The sequence below is a fragment of the Pleurodeles waltl genome, chromosome 8 (genome assembly GCF_031143425.1).
Source record: "Pleurodeles waltl isolate 20211129_DDA chromosome 8, aPleWal1.hap1.20221129, whole genome shotgun sequence".
NCBI classification, from domain to species: domain Eukaryota; kingdom Metazoa; phylum Chordata; class Amphibia; order Caudata; family Salamandridae; genus Pleurodeles; species Pleurodeles waltl.
Window position 1 is genome coordinate 973,963,482 of NC_090447.1, and position 19,446 is coordinate 973,982,927.

At 48.9% G+C, this 19,446-nt stretch overlaps 1 protein-coding gene across 3 annotated transcripts in view; it reads left to right on the forward strand.

Moving 5' to 3' along the window:
* Positions 1–19,446, forward strand: part of LOC138250391 (RNA-binding protein 26-like) — a 623,852-nt gene that overhangs the window by 493,341 nt on the left and 111,065 nt on the right. For all 3 annotated transcript variants that reach the window (XM_069205212.1, XM_069205213.1, XM_069205214.1), the window contains one exon: positions 12,600–12,821. In XM_069205212.1, coding sequence (XP_069061313.1) covers positions 12,600–12,821 — 222 coding nt within the window. The remainder of the gene's footprint in view (positions 1–12,599; positions 12,822–19,446) is intronic.

The following is a 19,446-nucleotide window of genomic DNA, read 5'->3' on the forward strand; positions in this document are numbered from 1 at the left end:
TTTTCTCTGATTGTCAGCGTTGGTGACTGTGTAAGTTTTTCCAGTCAGGTATTGGCCAGGGGAAACCAGTTTCTCTGTCACCATGGTGACACTGGCACCTGTATCCCTCAGGCCCTCTATTCTAGTCCCATTAATTAAGAGTTGCTGTCTGTATTTTTGCATGTTAGGCGGCCAGACAGCTAGTGTGGCTAAATCCACCCCACCCTCAGAAACTAGAGTAGCTTCAGTGTGGACCCTGATTTGCTCTGGGCACACTGTTGATCCCACTTGGAGACTAGCCATACCAGTGTTACCTGGATGGGAGTTTGGAGTGGAACCTTTCTTGGGACAGGCCTTGTCTCCAGTTTGGTGTCCATGCTGTTTACAGCTATGACACCAGGCCTTTTTGGGATCAAAGTTTTTACCCTTGTACCCATTGTTTTGTGAAGAGGCTCTGGGCCCACCCTCCTGTGCAGGTTTTTGGGGGCCTGTAGAAGACTCTTTACTATTTTTAGTTTTGGTTGTCTCATCACTCTTCCCCTGGGGAGTCTTTGTGACCCCTTTCTTTTGGTCACCCCCTGTTGAAGTCTTGGACACCCTTGTCTTGACCCAATGGTCCGCCTTCTTTCCCAATTCTTGGGGAGAAATTGGTCCTAGGTCTACCAGATGCTGATGCAGTTTATCATTGAAACAATTACTTAACAGGTGTTCTTTCACAAATAAATTGTACAGCCCATCATAATTACTTACACCACTGCCTTGAATCCAACCATCTAGTGTTTTCACTGAGTAGTCTACAAAGTCAACCCAGGTCTGGCTCGAGGATTTTTGAGCCCCCCTGAATCTAATCCTATACTCCTCAGTGGAGAATCCAAAGCCCTCAATCAGGGTACCCTTCATGAGGTCATAAGACTCTGCATCTTGTCCAGAGAGTGTGAGGAGTCTATCCCTACACTTTCCTGTGAACATTTCCCAAAGGAGAGCACCCCAGTGAGATCTGTTCACTTTTCTGGTTACACAAGCCCTCTCAAAAGCTGTGAACCATTTGGTGATGTCATCACCATCTTCATATTTAGTTACAATCCCTTTAGGGATTTTCAACATGTCAGGAGAATCTCTGACCCTATTTATGTTGCTGCCACCATTGATGGGTCCTAGGCCCATCTCTTGTCTTTCCCTCTCTATGGCTAGGATCTGTCTTTCCAAAGCCAATCTTTTGGCCATCCTGGCTAACTGGATGTCCTCTTCACTGGGGCTATCCTCAGTGATTTCAGAGGTGTTGGTCTCTCCTGTGAGGGAACCAGCATCTCTGACTATTATTTTAGGAGTCAGGGTTTGAGGGACCCTGTCCTCCCTAGATAGGACTGGTAGGGGGGAATTTTCCTCCAAGTCACTATCCTCTTCCTCTGAGTTGCCACCCTCAGAGGGGTTGGCCTTTTCAAACTCTGCCAAAAGCTCCTGGAGCTGTATTTTGGTAGGTTTGGGGCCCATTGTTATTTTCTTTATTTTACAGAGTGACCTTAGCTCCCCCATCTTAAGATGGAGGTAAGGTGTGGTGTCGAGTTCCACCACAGTCACATCTGTGCTAGACATTTTGCTTCTAAAAGTTGGAATACTTTTTAAGAATCTACAACTGGTTCTAGAATCTAATTCAAACTTTTACAAACTTTTAAACTCTAAAAGAAATGCTAAACAGGATCTAACACAAGGCCCTAGCAGGTCTTTTAAGAATTTAGAAAACTTTTCAAATTGCAAAAATCAATTTCTAATGACAATTTTGGAATTTGTCGTGTGATCAGGTATTGGCTGAGTAGTCCAGCAAATGCAAAGTCTTGTACCCCACCGCTGATCCACCAATGTAGGAAGTTGGCTCTGTATGTGCTATTTCAAAGTAAGGAATAGCATGCACAGAGTCCAAGGGTTCCCCTTAGAGGTAAGATAGTGGCAAAAAGAGATAATACTAATGCTCTATTTTGTGGTAGTGTGGTCGAGCAGTAGGCTTATCCAAGGAGTAGTGTTAAGCATTTGTTGTACATACACATAGACAATAAATGAGGTACACACACTCAGAGACAAATCCAGCCAATAGGTTTTTGTATAGAAAAATATCTTTTCTTAGTTTATTTTAAGAACCACAGGTTCAAATTCTACATGTAATATCTCATTCGAAAGGTATTGCAGGTAAGTACTTTAGGAACTTCAAATCATCAAAATTGCATGTATACTTTTCAAGTTATTCACAAATAGCTGTTTTAAAAGTGGACACTTAGTGCAATTTTCACAGTTCCTAGGGGAGGTAAGTATTTGTTAGGTTAACCAGGTAAGTAAGACACTTACAGGGCTTAGTTCTTGGTCCAAGGTAGCCCACCGTTGGGGGTTCAGAGCAACCCCAAAGTCACCACACCAGCAGCTCAGGGCCGGTCAGGTGCAGAGTTCAAAGTGGTGCCCAAAACGCATAGGCTAGAATGGAGAGAAGGGGGTGCCCCGGTTCCGGTCTGCTTGCAGGTAAGTACCCGCGTCTTCGGAGGGCAGACCAGGGGGGTTTTGTAGGGCACCGGGGGGGACACAAGCCCACACAGAAATTTCACCCTCAGCGGCGCGGGGGCGGCCGGGTGCAGTGTAGAAACAAGCGTCGGGTTCGCAGTGTTAGTCTATGAGAGATCTCGGGATCTCTTCAGCGCTGCAGGCAGGCAAGGGGGGGCTTCCTCGGGGAAACCTCCACTTGGACAAGGGAGAGGGACTCCTGGGGGTCACTCCTCCAGTGAAAGTCCGGTCCTTCAGGTCCTGGGGGCTGCGGGTGCAGGGTCTCTCCCAGGTGTCGGGACTTTGGATTCAAAGAGTCGCGGTCAGGGGAAGCCTCGGGATTCCCTCTGCAGGCGGCGCTGTGGGGGCTCAGGGGGGACAGGTTTTGGTACTCACAGTCTTAGAGTAGTCCTGGGGTCCCTCCTGAGGTGTTGGATCGCCACCAGCCGAGTCGGGGTCGCCGGGTGCAGTGTTGCAAGTCTCACGCTTCTTGCGGGGAGCTTGCAGGGTTCTTTAAAGCTGCTGGAAACAAAGTTGCAGCTTTTCTTGGAGCAGGTCCGCTGTCCTCGGGAGTTTCTTGTCTTTTCGAAGCAGGGGCAGTCCTCAGAGTATGTCGAGGTCGCTGGTCCCTTTGGAAGGCGTCGCTGGAGCAGGATCTTTGGAAGGCAGGAGACAGGCCGGTGAGTTTCTGGAGCCAAGGCAGTTGTCGTCTTCTGGTCTTCCGCTGCAGGGGTTTTCAGCTAGGCAGTCCTTCTTCTTGTAGTTGCAGGAATCTAATTTTCTAGGGTTCAGGGTAGCCCTTAAATACTAAATTTAAGGGCGTGTTTAGGTCTGGGGGGTTAGTAGCCAATGGCTACTAGCCCTGAGGGTGGGTACACCCTCTTTGTGCCTCCTCCCAAGGGGAGGGGGTCACAATCCTAACCCTATTGGGGGAATCCTCCATCTGCAAGATGGAGGATTTCTAAAAGTTAGAGTCACTTCAGCTCAGGACACCTTAGGGGCTGTCCTGACTGGCCAGTGACTCCTCCTTGTTTTTCTCATTATTTTCTCCGGCCTTGCCGCCAAAAGTGGGGCCTGGCCGGAGGGGGCGGGCAACTCCACTAGCTGGAGTGTCCTGCTGGGTTGGCACAAAGGAGGTGAGCCTTTGAGGCTCACCGCCAGGTGTGACAAGTCCTGCCTGGGGGAGGTGTTAGCATCTCCACCCAGTGCAGGCTTTGTTACTGGCCTCAGAGTGACAAAGGCACTCTCCCCATGGGGCCAGCAACATGTCTCGGTTTGTGGCAGGCTGCTAAAACTAGTCAGCCCACACAGATAGTCGGTTAAGTTTCAGGGGGCACCTCTAAGGTGCCCTCTGGGGTGTATTTTACAATAAAATGTACACTGGCATCAGTGTGCATTTATTGTGCTGAGAAGTTTGATACCAAACTTCCCAGTTTTCAGTGTAGCCATTATGGGGCTGTGGAGTTCGTGTTTGACAAACTCCCAGACCATATACTCTTATGGCTACCCTGCACTTACAATGTCTAAGGTTTTGTTTAGACACTGTAGGGGTACCATGCTCATGCACTGGTACCCTCACCTATGGTATAGTGCACCCTGCCTTAGGGCTGTAAGGCCTGCTAGAGGGGTGTCTTACCTATACTGCATAGGCAGTGAGAGGCTGGCATGGCACCCTGAGGGGAGTGCCATGTCGACTTACTCGTTTTGTCCTCACTAGCACACACAAGCTGGCAAGCAGGGTGTCTGTGCTGAGTGAGAGGTCTCCAGGGTGGCATAAGACATGCTGCAGCCCTTAGAGACCTTCCTTGGCATCAGGGCCCTTGGTACTAGAAGTACCAGTTACAAGGGACTTATCTGGATGCCAGGGTCTGCCAATTGTGGATACAAAAGTACAGGTTAGGGAAAGAACACTGGTGCTGGGGCCTGGTTAGCAGGCCTCAGCACACTTTCAATTGTAAACATAGCATCAGCAAAGGCAAAAAGTCAGGGGGCAACCATGCCAAGGAGGCATTTCCTTACACTTTTCCTCCCCTAGGACTGCATTGATTCCTATGACAAATTGCACTGTCAACTTTTAATATTGAAAAGTTTTTTACTTGTAAACTGCTTTATCTGCAAAGTACATTTGATAAATATTCCCGATACCTACTTACAACTGTACTTACCTGCAACAAAGACCTTTTGTGTCTAGTAATAAAGTAACAAAATATATTTTTGCTATATAAAACAATAGGCCTTGAGTTAGTCATTTCTTGACTGTGTGTATGTACAACAAATGCTTTTCACTACCCTCTGCTAAGCCTAACTGCTCATCCACACTACCACAAAAGATAGCATTAGTATTATCTACTTTAGCCTCTGGGAAGCTCCTGGACTCTGTGCACACTATACCTCATTTTGGTATAGTATATATAGATCCATCTTCCTACATTGGTGTCAGCGGCACGATCTATGGCTTTGCAATTGCTGGATTACTCAGCCATGATCTGATCACATGACTAAGTTCTAAAATTACCTTCAGATTCAAGTGATTTTTTTAATTGACACTTTTTCTGAATTTGTAAAAGTCTTGCTAGGGCCTTGGTTAAGTCCCCTTTAGCATTTCTTAAAACATTTAAAAAGTTAATATAGTTAGGGGTATGTAACTAGAAGTAGTCTTTAGTTCCTAAAAGAAATCCCCAACCTTAGTCACAAAATAGGCAACTCAGAGGACATGGTTGTGGAACTCAACCTCACCCCTTACCTCCGTCTTGGGATGAGAGAGCTAAGATTAAAACTGGTTCCAACCCTACCAAGATTAAGCTCCAGTTGCTCTTCACAGAGTATGCAAAGGAACACCCTATTGAGGAGGAAGACCTCCCCTCAGATGGTGAAGAAGTTGGGGATCAGGAGGATAACCTCCCCCTTCCCCAGTGCCCCTGACTCCAAGGATAGTAGTCACAAGATCAGGATCTCCCACAGGGAAGTCTAGTTCCTCTGAGAATACCGAGGGCAGCTTCAGTGAAGAGAACCTCTTTTTAACAAGGGTTGCCAAAAGATTAGCTTTGGAGAGACGGCTCCTGGCTATAGAAAGGGAGAGATCAGAAATTGGCCTAGTACCCATTAATGGTGGCAGCAACTTAGTACCTAGATACAGAGAGCAGTATGATACTGTAGGAAAGTGCCACTGTTGGCACAGTTACACCCCCCCCTTCCAACACACTCACACTTTTTGCCTGATGTTGATGCAGACTTTGATTGAAAGTGTGCCTGGAATCCTGCTAGCCATACCCCATCACCAGTTTTCTTTCCCAAAATCTGTACCTTTGTTTCTACAATGTGCACACCCATGACGCTCAGTTAAGTCCCTTGTAAAAGGGTACCCATGGTACCAAGGGTCCTGTGGCCAGGGAAGGGTCCCCAAGGGCTGCACCATGTATTATGCCACCCCGGAGGACCCCTCACCAAGCACATGTCCCTGCCTTTGCAACTTGTGTGCTGGTGGGGAGAAAAAGGCAAGGTCGACATGACACCCCAATCAGGGTGCCATGCCCACAAACCACTGCCTGTGGCATAGGTAAGTCCCCCTTTTAGCAGGCTTTACAGCCCTAAGGCAGGATGCACTATACCACAGGTGAGGGCATAACTGCATGAGCAATATGCCCCTACAGTATCCAAGTCTATTCTTAGACATTGTAAGTACAATAAAGCCATATTGAGTATATGGTCTGGGAGTTTGTCATTACGAACTCCACAGCTCCATAAAGGCTTCACTGAAGACTGGGAATACTACTCTGCAATCTCTCAGCACAATAAACCCACACTGATGCTAGTGTGGGATTCATTGAAAAATGCACCCAGAGGGCAACTTAAAGATGCCCCCTGTATGTTACCCAAACTGCTAATGCAGAACTGACTGGTCTGTGCCAGCCTGCCACTTTCAGACAAGTTTCTGATCCCATTGGGTGAGAGCCTTTGTGCTGTCTGGGGTCAGGAACAAAGCCTGCTCTGGGTGGAGGTGCTTCACACCTACCCCACTGCAGGAACTGCAAAACATGGCGGTGAGCCTCAAAGGCTCCTGCCTCTGGGTAAATTGCCCCAGGGCACTCCAGCTAGTGGATGTGCCCACTCCCCGGACCAAGTCCCACTTTTGGCGCAGGACCAGCAAAAAAAAAATAGGAAAAACAAGGAGGAGAGACCACTTCAGCTGGGACCACCCCTAGGGTGCCCAGAGCTGGTGTGACCCCCCCCCCTTCCCCCTCCTTTCAGAATCCTCCATCTTGCTTTGGAGGGATACAGCCATTAGGGTTAAGAATGTGCCCCCCCTCCCCAAAGGGAGTGGGCACAGGAAGGGTGTAGCCACCCTCATCTACTGCCTTCGGACTCCGGTAACACCCCTAAATCTAGTATTTAGGGGCACCCTTGAACCTTACTTACCAGATTCCTAGCAACCTGAAGGCAGAAGAAGGACTGCAAAGCCGACCCCAGCAGTGAAGACTCCAGACGACAGCTGGCATTGCCCCAGCCCCACCGGCCTGTCTGCAGCTTTGAAGACTCCTGCTACAAAAAGGTGACGCATCCTGCAGAACCAGCAACCTCGACAAACCCCCAGGGGACTGCCTGCCCAGCAGAGGACCAAGAGCTCCTGAGGACAGAGGCCCTGTCCAGAAGAAACCCTCCAAAAGGACTCCGGAACAGCCTTGATCCGAAAGCTCTGCCCACTCTGCACCCGACGCCCCCGGCCTGAGTCCAGGTGGCCCACCAGTCTAGAAAAGGTCCCCCAGGCGATTCCAATCTTAGTCCATCCTGGGTTGACACCTCCTGGCCAGCACAACAACGCCTGAATCCAGAGCATCCCACTGACCATGACCGGATACAATAAAGATTCCAGATGCCCAGACATACCCTTGCACCTGCAGCCCCCTGGCCTTGGGAAAGCAACATCCAGTGGACACCTCTCCTAAGTGTCCAGCCTCTGGTTTTCCAGGACCACCCTCTGGACCCAGCCTGCAGCATCTTTTGTGACCCCCGGGGCTTCCCCCATTGGAAAGAATAGGGCCTCTAGCACTGTTTGCACCAGGCCACCCCTCTGCCGCTGAGGGGATGAGTTTGGTGTAGACCTGTGCCGTTAACTGGAACTTTGAGATTTGTACCATCTAACTCCTGAAGACAGGGATCATAAGTCGAGTACTTACCAGTTAAATGTGTTAACACTTTTCCTCCCCTAGGACTGCCTTGATTCCTATGAAAAATTGCATTGTCAACTTTTAAAATTGAAAAGTCTTACTTATTGTAAACTGCTTTATCTGCAAAATCCAAACAAAGTACATTTGCTACATATGTCTGATACCTACTCTTACAACTGCACTTATCTTCAATAAAGACCCTTTGGTTCTAGTAATAACGTAACAAAATATATTTTTGTTATATAAAAACATTGGCCTGGAGTTAATCATTGAGTGTGTGCCTCATTTCTTGACTGTGTATGTGTGTGCAATTAATGCTTTGCACTACCCTCTGATAAGCCTAACTGCTCGACCACACTACCACAAAAGATAGCATTAGTATTATCTACTTTAGCCTCTGGGGAACCCTTACCCAGCACACTATAACTGATTTTGGTATAGTATATACAGAGCCACCTACCTACAGTGCACGGTCTTTCAGCTGTGGGGAGAGTCTTAGTCAGATTTATTCGCCACCCCAGAGAACGTGCAATGTTAGTAGTTCTAGGTATTGGAGTTTCCAAGGCAGCTCTCACTCATGGAGGTTTTTTATCTTGAGTGGAGCTCAGGCTTCCTGTACGCCTTTCTGCCCATACCCCTCAAGAAGATTGGGAACAACTGGACCCAGGTCATCCTTGTGGCTCTGGACTGGGCTCGGAGAGTCTGGTAAGGCCATTGGTTCTCTGATAAGACTGCTTTTCAGGAGTATCTTTTGTCGCAGGGGAGGTTTCTCCACCTGAACCTATCAACCCTCCACCTTCATGCGTGGAGATTAAGCAGCAACGGTTGATAGCTTTCGACCTTTCACCCGAAGTCTTCACTGTTACCTTGGCAGCTTGGCGTCTCTCCTCCAAGACAGTATACGCTGGGCGTTGGAACAAATGATGTACATAGCAACAGGTGGATTCCTTATCTGCTCCTCTTTCCAAGGTTCTTTTGCTTTATGCTCCACCTGGCCCAGCAGGGCTCTGTATTAGACACCTTACACGGCCATCTATGTGCTAGCTCTGCTTTTCAGGTCTCCTCTAGTAAATAGGTTCCTTAAATGTCTGCAGCAGATTTCCCCCAGTTCCCTTTGCTATGCCTCAATGGGACCTAAATCTGGTTCTTACTTTTCTAATGTGTACTTCCTTTGAGACACTTTATTCTTCAACTCTTAGGCTGCTCACTATCAAGACAGCTTTTCTGGTGACTGTAGGAAGCTGGCCTGGTGTTTGGTGGGTACCTATTGTACTTAAACCTTATACCAGGTCCAGGGTTCCCCTAGGAGTGAAGTGTAGGCAGTGTCTAGCAGCCAGGCTTTCTAGAGGTAGCTGTGGATGAGCAACCAGTGCTTATCTAGCAGACATGCAAAGCTCATGCAATACCACTGTAGTCACCCGCCCTCCCCACTTACAAAAAGAACCAAAGTGTTACAAAAATAAAGGCACTTTATTTTAGTGACACAATTACCAAAAATACTTTTCGGCAACTCTGCAATAGGAGGTAAGTAAACACACTAAATATGTACGCTAATAATCAGAAATAAGCATACAGAGCAATAGAAAACAGTGAAATGCAATGGACACTAATTAAGGCCTGGAGGGGACCAAACGATGTACTAAGAAAGTGGAAGGTGAATGTTGGGTCCCCACCCAAGGAAGTGGAATCGGTAGAGAGGAGCTGGAGGAACTAGGAAACCCCAAAGGTAAGTACCAGAGTGTCCTCCAGTGACCAGGAGGAAAGGAGTAAGTTACTGTATTTTCCCAACACTACCAAAAGGACTGAAAATAAGGATAATGTAACATCGAAACAAGACTGCAAGAAACCAGCGCTGGATTCCTGAAGAGGAAGACCTGAAAAACAAAGGGACCAATTCCAGATCTCGTGGAAGTGTATGGTCGTGGCAGGAGCCACTACCCATCACCCATCCCCCCCCCCCCTCTGTGGTTGCAGGTATTAGTCGACAGTGGAACGAAGATGGTCAGGAATGCAGCCCTGGGGTCGGTGAAGAGTTCATGGAGGATGCAGATGATGTCCTACGTCGGAAGGAAGATTGCGTCTGGTTGTGGTGTGGAATGACTGGCAACAAGCCTTGGCACAGGAAAGAGTCGTGGTAGACGAAAAGCGGTGCCCAACCCACATTTTTTTGGGGGGGCGGGGGTTGGAGCCTCCGGGTTCTCTCACCAGGGTAGAGAGTCAACAGAAGAAAAGGCAGCCCCCACAGATAAGGACCCCAGGAGTCACAGAGGCCCATGCCGCACAATTGAAGAAGGGTCCCGTGCCACGGGAGAAGCACGCAGAGGGATGTGCGTCACAGGAAAGAGTAATGGGGGGCGAGGGCTACATGGAACCTGAAGATCCCTTGGAGGAGATACCAACAAGCCTTGGTAGCTGCAAGAGACGCACTGCACGGGAGTACTGTCCTGTGTGTGAAGGCAAGGGTTTACCTTCACCAAAGTTGAACAGCTAGCAGAAAGGACCAAGGGGACCACTCTAGACCACCACCTTTGATGCAGGATCCACGCAGCTCAGGATGAGAGAAGATCCACGCAGCTGGTCGTCGTTGCAGTTGTTGCCTGCATATACAAAGGAGTGATTCCTCCTTCGTTCTCATACAGACTGGAGACTTGCTGTCCTCAGAGGATGCACAGCCGGGGAAATGTTGCAGAAGCTGGAAGGAGCTGGAGAAACATTGTTGAAGAGCTGGAGCTGCAGATTGTAGGTTCCTGTGAAGTCCAGTTGCAGTTCCAGTGGCCAGAAGTCGAAGTAGACATTGCAGAGGAGTTCTGCTTGAATCTTGCAAGTTGAATCTGAGGACCCACCCAAGAGGGAGACCCTGAATAGCCCTGGAATGGGGATTTGTCACCTAGCCAGGTGACCACCTATCAGAAAGGGGCTCTGACCTGGCCACTTAGATGCTCCCAGAGGTCTCTGTCCACCTTGGATTCAAGAGACCCTCTGGAAGAGCTCTGGGCACCACCCCTTGGGGGGGGTGATCGACAGGGGAGTGATCACTCCCCTTTCCATTGTCTAGTTGCGTGCCAGAGGAGGGACTGGAAGTCTCTGAAATGTTGTAGCCTGGCTTATGCAAGGAGGGCATCAAATGTGCCCTTCAAATCATACCAATGGCTTGGGGAGGCTACCCCTTTCAAGCCATGTAACATATATTTACAAAAGGAGAGGGCATTACTCCCCCCTCTCTCCCAAAGGAAATCCTTTGTTCTGCCTTCCTTGGCTTGTGCTGTTCAAGCAGCAGGAGGGCAGAAACCTCTCTAAGGGATGGTAGCATCATGGGCTGCCTGGAAAATCTCACAAAGTTGGTAGAAGCAATGCTGGGGATCCTCTAAGGGGCCCCCAGAGGGCAAAGATTCATACAACTAATACTGATAATGTTTGATATCAAACTTGCCTATCTTTGGAGTTACCATTATGTAGCTAGACATAGGTAGTGTCCTATGTCCAGTATATGTGTAAAACGGCATCCCTGCACTCACGAAGTCCAGAAAAAAGGGAGCGGGAGTTCTTGGGGGTACCTCTGCTCATGCAGGGGTGCCCTCACACACAGGTACCTGCCCTCTAGGATAGGAGTGCCTACCATAGGGGTGACTTACAGTGACCTGGTGCATTGACCTGTAATGAAAGGGGTGCATGCATCCTTTCGGGCAGGCAGGCTCCAGTGGCAGGCCTGCAGATAAACTTTGCATGGGCTTCCCATGGGTGACACAATGCATGTTGCACCCCATGGGGGACCTTTAGTGCCTCAATGCCTGGGTATTTGGGAACCATATTCTACGGACTTATAAGGGAGCACCATTATGCCAAATATTGGGTGTTTGTGGTTCAAGCAACTAAGTTTAAAGGGAGACAGCATAGTCACTGGGGTCCTGGTTAGCAGGATCCCAGTGAGCACAGTCAAAACATACTGACAACAGGCAAAACGTGGGGGTAAACATGCCAGAAAGAGGGCACTTTCCTACAGTGACGATTACATCTACCCCCGGTGGGTCAGTGAGCTTCAAGGTCTGTTCTTCCAACGTCTACATTTTGTTTTTCCCTGAAAAACTGGTCCTTTGGACTTGAGCATCCTTCTTGCCAAAGATAGTCATTTAATTCCACGTAGGCTAGTCAATCACCTTGCCTCCTTTTAACACTCTGTCACATCCCTCTAAGGAGGAGGACAGACTCCACCCACTGGACCCAAAAAGAGCTTTTTCGTTCTACCTTGACCACGCAAAACCATTCCACGTGTAAGATCAACTCTTCATGGGGCATGACGGGACCAAGAAAGGAAAGTCAAGGAATCTACGGTTAGAAGTCTTTATCAGATGGACAGCTTACTTACCTTCAGTATCACCTTATATGGTAGAGACTCTATCTAGCTGCAAATTCCTTACTAACCCACCCATTCTCCCCGTTCTGCGAATGGATTGATAGTCATGTCTTTTCCCCTTTTAGGGCTCTAGTTTCACACACCAGTGGTTAGTACTCTTTGTGACTCTGCACTCCTGGCATAGAAAGAGACAAAAAGAAACTGACATCGGCACGCTGGGAGGCGCCTGTATATAGGCACTGCGCATGACATTCTGGCTTGGCCAATGACACCACGCATGGCCCAAGATGCCACTTACCGGCGCACAGGGATACTGGTCACGAAAAACATCCAGATCTAGTTTTATGTCTGGAGATAATTCTAAGAAAATATACCTGTGGCTAGAATGTCTGTACCAGACAAGGCATTACAGAAGGTAAGGAACTTGTCCTCTGAGCATTATTTACATTGGTAAACAATTACAAACTTTTCCTTAATGTATGTTAATTCATGTGTTTGACATCATCTTTTGCTGTTTTATTCAACAGGCCATTGACTGCAGAGACTTGTTTTGAGTAACCATTTTTAATTTTTCCTTTTAGGCAGCAAAACGAGGTATTCTGTCTTCTTCCAGAGGACGAGGGAGGGGTAGAGGTATTCATGCAATAGGACGTGGTATGTCCCGTGGCCGTGGCCGAGGCAGGGGACTTCGTGGTAGAGGAAGAGGACTTCCACTCCATGCAGTAGTTGACCATCGTCCAAGGGCACTAGAAATTTCTGCCTTTTTAGAAAGTGACAGAGAAGACCTCCTTCCTCATTTTGCTGTAAGTATTTGGTGTTAATCAATTTTGATTGGAGTCCTGTGTTAAATAAATATATGGAACTTCGGGAGAGGTTTCGGAGAAAAATAGACATCACACAATTAAAATGACTAATGTTGCAATACTGTTATTCAAAGTAGTTTCCAGACTAAACACAAGCTTCTCATCTTTAAATGTACATCCCTCTTTCCCCTCCCATCTTATAACATGTATGCGATCCACCATTCCATATCACTTGGACATTTGTTCCATTCCCTTCCTCATGGCCACAGCTGTAGGAAAGTTCCCTTTTTGACATGGTCACACCTACGTTTTTGTCACTGGTACTAAGGTTTTTTTTTGACTGAAGGTGCACTGGGTTCCTGCTAACTGGGTCTCCAGTGCCAGTGATCTTTCTCTTAAACAAGGTAAAATGGTCTAATTGTGTATCATTGGCACACAGGTTAGCACCCATGTAAGTCCCTAGTAAATGGTACCCCTGCTACCTGGGTCATGGGTACTAAAGAGGGTCCCTAAGGGCTCTAGCATGTATTATGCCACCATAAAGGACCCCCTATACATTGCATGCGGGCTGCATGGCATGGTATAAACCATGTGTAAAAACACAACATGGCATGCTTTCTTGTGTGCCTTGCCGAACTCACTGCATACAATATATGTAAGTCACCCCTGCAGCTGGTCTGAGAGCTCTGAGGCAGGATACCTTATATTTTTTTATAATATGAGCTGACGTGCCCCTGTGAGATCAAGTTCGATTACTAGATATTGCAAGTGAACAGGAAAGCCATCGTAAGATATGTATGGGCACTGGTCATTACGAGTTGCCCAGCTACATAATGGCTTCACTGGAACCTATGGTATTTGTTATCAAACAACTCATCTTCATACACCCATGCTTTTGCCAGTATTGGTTTTATTATGACATGCACCCAGAGGGCACCTTAGAGATGCCTCCTGAAACCTACTAGTCCTCTTATGTGCTGGCTGACTGGTTTCGACCAGCCTGCCACCACAGACAAGTTTCTCACCCCTCTGGAGGTGAGACCAAGCTGTCATAAGCCAGAAACAATGCTTGCTCCGGAGAAAGGTGGTCTCACCTAGGCCAGCAGGATTGCTAGTAAATTGGCATATCTGGGCTGGAGGCTTCAAAGCCTCTACTGCCATTTAATATGTGATCCTGGCTTTCTCCAGACCGGGGGAATGCCACCCACTGTCCTGAGGCCCATTTGGCACCAGGACAGGCAGAAAATTAGCTATGCAGTCGGCATATTGCATCTCCAGGCTACTCTCACCCTTAAGGTGGGCTGCCCAATGTGTTCCTTGAAGGAAGGGTTCCACAATCTTGCTTTTGATAGAATTAGGAACTCTGGGACAGGGTTATGCCCACTTCCCACAGGAAGCGGTCGTATAGTAGCCATAGGGTCTCCAGGGGTAGATAGCCTATTGCCTACTAGCCTTCACACTCCTTAATGCCCCTAAATGCAGTATTTAGGTGGCCCCTTGACACCAGGATCACAGATTCGTCTGACTACAAGAAGGAGGACAAAGAAGAGCTGAAGACATGAAAACTGTAGACTTGGTGCCAAACCATGTCTGTTCCTCTCCCGAGAGTTGCAAATACCCTACTTGTTCTACAGCTATGCATCTGCCCAGAGCCTTGGACTGCTGCCAGCACTTCACCAAAACGCTTGCAGCTCTCTTGGAGTGGAGGAGCCACTTCTCTACACAAGCAGACACTGAGTGCAACTGCCCTGTCCCTCGTTTTTGGAACCATCAAGTCCACGGTGGGCGCATCTCACCATGAAAAGCATACTGAGATATCAGGAGGTTACCCTTGTTGACCCATCAAGACTTTGATGTGCTGAGCCTGCCCGGAGACTCCCTACATCAATAGCCGGGGTACCCTAGCCATTTGCAGTTACCCAGGCTTGTTTGTATTCAACCAGAACACCACTGCCACCTAAACTTACCTGTACATTGAGGGACTTGTAGAGGGGGCTAGGCCCACGGCAGAAGTCATCTTGCAGTTTCTTTTCCCCTCTTCTGCAAGTGCACCAAGAACCGTGAGAGCCTCAAACTTGCCGACCCACTGGACAAACACCTCTGCATCCGAGCCTAAGTCCATTGAAACCAGCGGTGTCTCTTTGGATCTGAGATCCCCCCAGGGCTGAGCCCCCCTTCGGGTTCTGCCTGACTGGCCCCCCAGCTTGAACTTGCAGCTTTTTTCCTGCAAAGGGAGGAGGCACAAGGAGGGTGTAGCCACCCTCCGGCACAGTAGCCATTCAGCCCTAAACACCCCCCTAAATCTAGTATTTAGGGGTGACCCTGAACCCAGGAAATCAGATTCCTGACAACGTACAAAGGACTGCTGACCTGAAAAACCCCGCAGAGAAGAAGAAAGACAACTGCTTTGGCCCCAGCCCTACCGGCCTGTCTCCTGATTCAAAGAATCCTGCGGGCCCAGCGACCTCTGCTGACTCATAGGACTGCCCTGCAACTACAAAGGACCAAGAAACTCCAGTGGACAGCGGCCCTGTCTAAACAACCAAGAAGAAACTATCTTTAAAGGAACTCTGACCTCACTCCAGAAGCATGAGGCCCCACCACTGTGCCCAATGCCCCAGGTTCGTGTCCAGAGAAACCAATGCCGCAGAGAGGACCCCCAGGCGACTCTGATGTGTCCACCCTGAGCCAACCTCTCTGCACACCCCCACGATGACGCCTGCAGAGGGAATCCAGAGGACCTCCCTGACCGTGAGTGTCCGGTGAAAAGAAACCAGACGCTTGGAAGAAGCACTGCAACCGCAGCCCCCAGGCCCGTGAAGAACCAACCATCAGTGCAGCAGTGACCAGCAGACGGCTCTCACCCTTGCCCAGTCGGTGGCTGGCCCGAGAATGCCCCCTGTGCCCTGCCTGCAACGTGTGAGTGACCCCCGGGGGTCCCTCAATTGATTTCAATTACAAACCCAATGCCTTGTTTGCCCACTGCACCCGGCCGCCCCTGTGCCGCTGACGTGTTTTTTGTGTGTGCCTACTTGGGATCCCCCCAGTGCTCTGCAAAACCCCCCTGGTCTGCCCCCTGAGGACGCAAGTACTTACCTGCTGGCAGACTGGAACCGGAGCCCGCACTATACCATAGGTGAGGGCATATGTGCATGAGCACTATGCCCCTACAGTGTCTAAGCAAACCCTTAGACATTGTAAGTGCAGGGTAGCTGTAAAGAAATGGCTCCCTGTTGCAGTTACCCCCCACTTTTTGCCTGATTCTGATGCTGACTTGACTGAGAAGTGTGCTGGGACCCTGCTAACCAGGCCCCAGCACCAGTGTTCTTTCCCTAACCTGTACTTTTGCTTCCACAATTGGCACACCCTGGCATCCAGATAAATCCCTTGTAACTGGTACCTCTGGTACCCAGGGCCCTGATGCCAGGGAAGGTCTCTAAGGGCTGCAGCATGTATTATGCCACCCTGGAGACCCCTCACTCAGCACAGACACACTGCTTACCAGCTTGTGTGTGCTAGTGAGAACAAAATGAGTAAGTCGACATGGCACTCCCCTCAGGGTGCCATGCCAGCCTCTCACTGCCTATGCAGTATAGGTAAGACACCCCTCTAGCAGGCCTTACAGCCCTAAGGCAGGGTGCACTATACAATACGTGAGGGTACCAGTGCATGAGCACTGTGCCCCTACAGTGTCTAAGCAAAACCTTAGACATTGTAAGTGCAGGGTAGCCATAAGAGTATATGGTCTGGGAGTCTGTTTTTCACGAACTCCACAGCACCATAATGGCTACACTGAAAACTGGGAAGTTTGGTATCAAACTTCTCAGCACAATAAATGCACACTGATGCCAGTGTAAATTTTATTGTAAAATACACCACAGAGGGCACCTTAGAGGTGCCCCCTGAAACTTAACCGACTATCTGTGTAGGCTGACTGGTTCCAGCAGCCTGCCACACTAGAGACATGTTGCTGGCCCCATGGGGAGAGTGCCTTTGTCACTCTGAGGCCAGTAACAAAGCCTGCACTGGGTGGAGATGCTAACACCTCCCCCAGGCAGGAGCTGTAACACCTGGCGGTGAGCCTCAAAGGCTCACCCCTTTGTCACAGCACTGCAGGACACGCCAGCTTAGTGGAGTTGCCCGCCCCCTCCGGCCACGACCCCCACTTTTGGCGGCAAGGCTGGAGGAAACAAAGAAATCAACAAGGAGGAGTCACTGGCCAGTCAGGACAGCCCCTAAGGTGTCCTGAGCTGAAGTGACTCTAACTTTTAGAAATCCTCCATCTTGCAGATGGAGGATTCCCCCAAAAGGATTTGGGATGTGACCCCCTCCCCTTGGGAGGAGGCACAAAGAGGGTGTACTCACCCTCAGGGCTAGTAGCCATTGGCTACCAACCCCCCAGACCTAAACACGCCCTTAAATTTAGTATTTAAGGGCTCTCCCTGAACCTAGAAATTAGATTCCTGCAACTACAAGAAGAAGGACTGCCGAGCTGACAAACCCCTGCAGAGGAAGAACAGAAGACACCAACTGCCTTGGCCCCAGACTTACCGGCCTGTCTCCTGCCTTCCAAAGAACCTGCTCCAGCGACGCTTTCCAAGGGACCAGCGACCTCTGAATCCTCTGAGGACTGCCCTGCTTCGAAAAAGACAAGAAACTCCCGAGGACAGCGGCCCTGCTCCAAAAGAACTGCAACTTTGTTACAAGGAGCAGATTTAAAGACCCCTGCAACTCCCCGCAAGAAGCGTGAGACTTGCTACACTGCACCCGGCGACCCCGACTCGACTGGTGGAGAACAACCAACTCAGGGAGGACCCTCCGGCGACTCTACGACTGTGAGTAACCAAAGTTGTCCCCCCTGAGCCCCCACAGCGACGCCTGCAGAGGGAATCCCCAGGCTCCCCCTGACCGCGACTGTCTGAACTCCATTTCCCGACGGCTGGAAAAGACCCTGCACCCGCAGCCCCCAGCCCCTAAAGAAACTGAACTTCTGTGCAGGAGTGACCCCCAGGAGGCCCTCTCCCTTGCCCAGGTGGTGGCTACCCCGAGGAGCCCCCCCCTTGCCTGCCTGCATCGCTGAAGAGACCCCTTGGTCTCCCATTGAAAACTGAAGGAAACCCGACGCGTGTTTGCACACTGCACCCGGCCGCCCCCACCCTGCTGTGGGTGTACTTTCTGTGCTACTTTGTGTCCCCCCCGGTGCCCTACAAAACCCCCCTGGTCTGCCCTCCGATGACGCGGGTACTTACCTGCTGGCAGACTGGAACCGGGGCACCCCCTTCTCTCCATTATAGCCTATGTGTTTTGGGCACCTCTTTGACCTTTGCACCTGACCGGCCCTGAGCTGCTGGTGTGATAACTTTGGGGTTGCTCTGAACCCCCAACGGTGGGCTACCTTGGACCAAAAACTCAAACCTGTAAGTGACTTACTTACCTGTGAAAACTAACAATAACTTACCTCCCCCAGGAACTGTGAAAATTGCACTGTGTCCACTTTTAAAACAGCTTATTGTGTTTTATGCAAAAAGTATACATGCTAAAGTAATGATTCAAAGTTCCTAGAGTACTTACCTGCAATACCTTTTAAAAGAGCTATTACATGTAAAATTTGAACCTGTGGTTCTTAAAATAAACTAAGAAAATATATTTTTCTTTAACAAAACCTATTGGCTGGATTTGTCTCTGAGTGGGTGTACCTCATTTATTGTCTGTGTATGTACAACAAATGCTTAACACTACTCCTTGGATAAGCCTACTGCTCGACCACACTACCACAAAATAGAGCATTAGTATTATCTCTTTTTACCACTATTTTACCTCTAAGGGGAACCCTTGGACTCTGTGCATGCTATTCCTTACTTTGAAATAGCACATACAGAGCCAACTTCCTACATTGGTGGCAGCGGTGGGATACAAGACTTTGCATTTGCTGGACTACTCAGCCAATACCTGATCACACGACAAATTCCAAAATTGTCATTAGAAATTGATTTTTGCAATTTGAAAAGTTTTCTAAATTCTTTAAAGTCCTGCTAGGGCCTTGTGTTAGTCCCTGTTAGCATTTCTTTTAGAGTTTAAAAGTTTGTAAAAGTTTGAATTAGATTCTAGAACTAGTTTTAGATTCTTAAAAGCATTCCAACTTTTAGAAGAATAATGTCTAGTACAGAGATGAATGTGGTGGAACTCGACACCACACCTTACCTCCATCTCCAGATGAAAGAGCTAAGGTCACTCTGTAACATAAGAAAAATAACAATGGGCTCCAGACCTACCAAAGTACAGCTCCAGGAGCTGTTGGAAGAGTATGATAGAGCCAACCCCTCTGTGGATAACACAGAGGAGGATGATAGTGAACTGGAGGAAGAATCCCCTCCACCAGTCCTATCTAGGGAGAACAGGGCTTCTCAAGCCCTGACTCCAAAAATAATAGTCAGAGATGCTGGCTCCCTCACAGGAGGGTCCAGCCTCTCTGAAATCACTGAGGATAACTCCAGTGAAGAGGACATCCAGTTAGCCAGGATGGCCAAAAGATTGGCTTTGGAAAAACAGATCCTAGCCATAGAAAGGGAAAGACAAGAGATGGGCCTAGGACCCATCAATGGTGGCAGCAACATAACTAGGGTCA